The sequence below is a fragment of the Mobula birostris genome, chromosome 1 (genome assembly GCF_030028105.1).
Source record: "Mobula birostris isolate sMobBir1 chromosome 1, sMobBir1.hap1, whole genome shotgun sequence".
Lineage (NCBI taxonomy): Eukaryota > Metazoa > Chordata > Chondrichthyes > Myliobatiformes > Myliobatidae > Mobula > Mobula birostris.
In genome coordinates this window covers 252,615,499-252,621,498 of record NC_092370.1, presented here as the reverse complement: position 1 = coordinate 252,621,498, position 6,000 = coordinate 252,615,499, and the positions used below count along the sequence as shown (strand labels likewise).

General features: G+C 56.1%; 1 protein-coding gene across 1 annotated transcript in view; it reads right to left on the bottom strand.

Annotated features, from left to right (window-relative positions):
- Positions 1–291: 291 nt before the first annotated feature.
- Positions 292–6,000, bottom strand: part of LOC140194131 (jun dimerization protein 2-like) — a gene marked incomplete at its 5' end in the record, with an annotated part of 49,335 nt that continues 43,626 nt past the window's right edge. Inside the window, 3 exons of the mRNA XM_072251603.1 lie at positions 292–2,132; positions 2,720–2,827; positions 3,065–3,366. Of these exons, the coding sequence (XP_072107704.1) occupies positions 1,971–2,132; positions 2,720–2,827; positions 3,065–3,366 (572 nt within the window). The remainder of the gene's footprint in view (positions 2,133–2,719; positions 2,828–3,064; positions 3,367–6,000) is intronic.

Here is a 6,000-nt window from a genome sequence, read left to right as displayed (position 1 = left end):
TTAATCTGCCTCAGTATCTACACCCACCACTCTCTGTTTAAAACACTTACCTCTGATATCCCCCCACTTAACTTTCCACCAATCACCGTAAAGTTCTGCCCCTCGTATCTTTGCTGTTTCATGAAATGGAATTTTGAGGTTTGCTGTTTTCCAGTCAATGGGACTTGCCCTGGCTACGGGAACAACGGTGACAGGTGAAGACTGAAACAGCTCAGGAGCTGTGGGTTGTAGCCCACCCTGATGTTGGGATCCAGCTGCTCTCTTTGGAATAAGGAGCGCACATCACAGAGACACCATTTCAACCTTTACTGATAGTAATGTCAGTTCAAGAGTATAATAAAGTGATAAATGCAGATGTGCCAGCTGGCAGGCTGGCCAGATGTGTATGGCGGTTCAGGGCTCAGTAGCGGCTCACACATCTGGTATACATGGTTCATAGCCCAGCCTGTCACGTGTGAAGCTGCACACTGTTCCGTCCTCTCCCACCTCCCCATATCCAATTCCAACCTGTTCCTCCGCCAGGGGACCAGTGTCACAACCCACTCTGCACCAGGGGACCAGGGACACAACCCACTCCTCCGCCAGGGAACCAATGACACAACCCGGCTCCTCCACCAGGGGACCAGCATCACACCTGGGCTCCTCGGCCAGGGGACCAGGTTCACGACCCGGCTCCTCCACCAGGGGACCAGAGTCACAACCCACTCCTGCACCAGGGGACCAGCGTCACACCTGGGCTCCTCCGCCAGGGGACCAGCGACATGACCCGGCTCCTCCACCAGGGGACCAGCGACACACCTGGGCTCCTCCACCAGGGGACCAGGTTCACGACCCTGCTCCTCCACCAGGGGACCAACGACACAACCCAGCTCCTCCACCAGGGGACCAGCGACACACCTGGGCTCCTCCACCAGGGGACCAGGTTCACAACCCGGCTCCTCCACCAGGGGACCAATGACACAACCCAGCTCCTCCACCAATGGACCAGTGACACACTGGGCTCCTCCACCAGGGGACCAGTGACACACCTGGGTTGCTCCGCCAGGGGACCAGCGACGCAACCCGGCTCCTCCGCCAGGGGACCAGCATCACACCTGGGCTCCTCCACCAGGGGACCAGGTTCACAATCCACTCCTCCACCAGGGGAACAGCGTCACAACCCAGCTCCTCCAACAGGGAACCAAGACACAACCCGGCTCCTCCACCAGGGGACCAGCATCACACCTGGGCTCCTCCGCCAGGGGACCAGGTTCGCAACCCGGCTCCTCCACCAGGGGACCAATGACACAACCCGGCTCCTCCACCAGGGGACCAACAACACAACCCAGTTCCTCCGCCAGGGGACCAGCGTCACACCTCCACCAGAGGACCAGGTTCACAACCCGACTCCTCCACCAGGGGACCAGTGACACACCTGGTCTCCTCCACCAGGGGACCAGTGACACACCTGGTCTCCTCCACCAGGGGACCAGCGACACAACCCAGCTCCTCCGCCAGGGGACCAACAACACAACCCGGCTCCTCCACCAGGGAACCAGGTTCACAACCCAGCTCCTCCACCAGGGGACCAGATTCACAACCTGGCTCCTCCATCAGGGGACCAGCGTCACACCTGGGCTCCTCCACCAGGGGACCAGCGTCACAACCCGGCTCCTTTTGTCAGGGACCATTGTTCCTCACCGACTCGTCCACAAGAGGGTCAGCATCCCTCCCCAAGGGGACCAGTGGCACTGTCTGGCTCTTCGGCCAGGGGGACAAGCACTGGATCCGCCGCCAGGGGTCAGTACCCAGGCCTGCTATCGCTCCGTGGATCTGAGACGCTGTTGTTTAACCCTGAGTGTTCTGCCTATCCTGGCCTCTGCAGTCGGGTCTCAGGGAGCAGGGGTCAGCGTGACCAGCATCTCTCTCGGAGCAGCTGACTGAACCAGCGGCCAGCGCGGGGCAGCAGAACCGAGCTGGTTACAGGTTAGTCACTGTGTGAGGAGCGAGTCGGGGCTGCGGACACTGTCTGTTCTGACGATGCACGTGGGCCGGTGCAGGTTCAGCAGCTGAATCAGTTCTTGTCTCTCCCGTTTCAGCTCCTCGATCTGGGTTTTCAGCTGCCCGTTCATCAGCTCCAGCCGCTCGGACTCCTGCGGACACCAGACAAGGTGGTCAGCGGCAGCTGGGGGAGTGACCGGTGGGAATGAGGGATCGAGGACCGGTCAACCAGTGACCAGTGAGTGATTGGTAGGGGGCAGAATGCTGAGTGACCGGTGGGGGGAAAGCTGGTGACTGACCTATCAGGGGAGGGGAGGTGAGTGACCGGTGGGGGGAGGGGCGGTGAGTGACCAGTGAGGGGGAGGGGCGGTGAGTGACCGGCGGGGGGAGGGGCGGTGAGTGACTGGTGGGGGAGGGGTGGTGAGTGACCGGTGGGGGAGAGGTGGTGAGTGACTGGTGGGGGAGGGGTGGTGAGTGACCGGTGAGGGGAGGGGCAGTATGGCCGGTGGGGGAGGGGCGGTGAGTGACAGGTGGGGGGAGCTCAGCACTGGACAGGGGACAGTGTGGTGAGAGTCAGTCAGGGTAGCCGGTGGTGAAGGTGGGGCAGACCATGGGGAGGGGGGGTGCAGGGTACTGGACGGGGTCTCCCAGGAGGGGGCAGTGAAGACCGGAAGTCCTGGTGTGAGAGAACGAGTGTCAGTCCGGGAGAGGAGCCCAGAGTCTGTCCCAACCCCCTCACCTTCTGCAGGAACTCGGTTCGCTCCCGTTTCTTGTTGCGGCACCGCGCTGCCGCCACCTTGTTCTTCTCCCGCCGCCTCCGCCGCCGCTCGTCCTCCTCCCGGTCCTCCTGGGGGTCGGGGGGAGAAAATGCCATTGCTGAGATGGTCAGCCAGGTCAGAGGCCATTCACAGGGCAGGCAGGTCCAGCAACGTCGACTCCAGAGCCAGCAACACCACTTCCCTTCGGCCGGGAGCAGCATCAGTCCATCAGCTGCGGGGTGACTGCGCGGGGCAACTGCGCGTGGGGGTTCGAGTGTGCGCGGGGACACTGCCCACGAGCGCGACTGTACGTGAACTGCACTCACCTCCGCCTTGAGCAGGTGCGGCTGCCTGTTGTAGTGCAGAGCCAGGCAGTGCAGGGGAGAGATCACCGCTGGGACCTGACACAGGCCCCCCAGCTTCAGCCCCTTACTGCCCGGCGTGTCGATGGGTAAGCCGGTCAACGTGCCCAGCGTGTCGATGGGTAAGCCGGTCAATGTGCTCAACGTGTCGATGGGAAAGCCAGTTAACGTGCCCAGCGTGGGAAGGGTTCCAGTCACCAGTGAGCGTCCGGACTCCACAGGCAACATCTGCAGTAGGCAACAGGTTTCGGGTAGGGTCGGGGAGGCTGAGGCAGGTGCAGGCAAGAGGAAAGGATACAGGACAAATGTCCAGAGAGAGAGACATGGCAGAGAGTGGGGGAAAGAGAGAAGGTGCAAGGGGTGAGGGTGGAGGGGGGGAGGCGGAGAGGGTGTGGAGGGGAAGAGGGGGTAGAAGGTAGTGGAGGGGAGTGGAGGGTAGAGGAGGGAGATTGGTGGAAGGAGGGAGAGAGAAGACAGCTTGAGGGGACAGAGGAGGATGGATGGAAGGTTGAGGGAGAGATGAGTGAGTGAGGAGTGAGAGAGGAGAGAGGAGGGAGGTTGGAGGGAGACATTTGGGGGAAAGAGAGAACATTACAGATGCAGGAAGACAGGCCCTGATCCACTCCACTGGCACCGATCAGACCCAAAGGAAAGAGCTCCCTCCCCAGCAGTGACCGAGGGAGCTCCCTCCCCAACAGTGACCGAGGGAGCTCCCTCCCCAGTTGTGACCGAGGGAGCTCCCTCCCCAATAGTGACCGAGGGAGCTCCCTCCCCAACAGTGACCGAGGGAGCTCCCTCCCCAGCAGTGACCGAGGGAGCTCCCTCCCCAACAGTGACCGAGGGAGCTCCCTCCCCAGCAGTGACCGAGGGAGCTCCCTCCCCAGCAGTGACCGAGGGAGCTCCTTCCCCAACAGTGACTGAGGGAGCTCCCTCTCCAACAGTGACCTTGTGACCTCACATAACCAGCATTACCCAAGTGAGCTGACTAATGAGCATTAACCAAGAAAACTGCCATTGGGATCCTTTACAATTAACAAGGGAGAAAGACAACACAAACTAGTGCTGTATGAATGATCTTTGAACACTAACTAGTGAGACATCATGTGCCACTTGAAAGAGAAGGAGCTGGCTGAGGAGAGTGATGGGATCATACCAGTGAGGTTTACTACACATTCGCCCTCACATCTTGTGCGTTTGGGAAGCTCCCCTCAAACCCAGCATTTAACAAGCTTCCTCCCGAATCTGATGAAGATAGAACTGTGGATGTTGTCGAAATGAATTTTAGGAAGGCCTTTGACAAGGTCCCTCTCTAACTTGATTGAGTTTTTTGATGAGGTGATGAGGGTGATTAATGAAGGTAGACCTGCAGATGTTGTCCATAAGGATTTTCATGAGGAGTTTGACGTTCCCTCTTGGGAGGCTCATCCAGATTAACATGCATGGGAGTTATGGTGAATTCATCAAATCATAGAAATCTACAGCATGTTACAGGCCCTTCGGCCCACAATGTTCTGCCAAGCATGTAACCTACTCTAGAATTGTCCTACCGCACAGCCCTCTATTTTTCTAAGCTCCATGTACCTATCTCAGTCTCTTAAAACACCCTATTGTATCTGCCTCTACCACCGTCGGTGGCAGCCCATTCCACACACCCACCACTCTGCATGAAAAACTTACCTCTGACATCCCTCTTGAACCCACTTCCAAGAACCTTAAAAATGTGCCCTCTCATGTTCGCCATTTCAGCCCTGGGAAAAAGCCTCTGACTATGCACACAATCAATGCCTCTCATCATCTTATACACCTCTATCAGGTCACCTCTCATCCTCTGTCACTCCAAGGAGAAAAAGCTAAGATCACTCAACCCATTCTCATGTGGCATACTCTCCCATCCTTGTAAATCTCCTCTGCACCCTCTCTATAGTATCCACATCCTTCCCATACCATGTTGACTATCCCTAATCAGATTACGTTTCTCCAAATGCCCTTAAATCCTGCCTCTCAGGATCTTCAACAACTTGCCCACCACTGAAGTAAGACTCACTGGTCTATAATTTCCTGGGCTATCTCTACTCCCTTTCTTCAAAAATGGAACAACATTTGCAACCCTTCCATCATTCGGTACATCTCCCGTCCCTGTTGATGATGCAAAGATCATCACTAAGGGCTCAACAATCTCCTCCCTCACTTCCCACAGCAGCCCGGGGTATATCTCATCTGGTCCCAGAGACTTATCTAACTTAATACCTTCAAAATGCTCCAGCACATCCTTTTTCTTAATGTCTGTACACTCAAGCGTTTCAGTCCACTGTAAGTCGTCCACACAATTGTCAAAGTCCTTTTCACTGATGAATACTGGAGCAGAGTATTCATTAAGTACCTCCACTATCTCCTCCAGCTCCATGCACGTTTCCGCTATCACGCCTGATTGGTCCTATTCTCACACAGCTCATTCTCTTGCTCTTCACATACTTGTAGAATGTCTTGGGGTTTTCCTTAATCCTGCTCACCAAGGCCTTCTCATGGCCCCTCCTGGCTCTCCTAATTCCATTCTTAAGAACCTTCCTGGCAACCTTGTGATTTTCTAAAACTCTAACAGTACCTGTTTTTTTGAACCTTTCATAAGCTTTTCTTCTTAACTAGATTTTCTACATTCTTTGTACACCATGGTTCATTTACCTTACCATCCCTCCTCTGCCCCAATTTGAACATACCTATGCAGAACTCCATGCAAATGTTCCCTGAACATTTGCCACACTTCTAACATGCATTTCCCTGAGAACATCTGCTCCCAATTTATGTTTCTGAGTTCCTGCCCAATAGCATCATATTTCCCCACACTTCAGTTAAATGTTTTCTCAAATTGACCAGTGGTGTTCCACAGGGATCTGTTCTGGGAC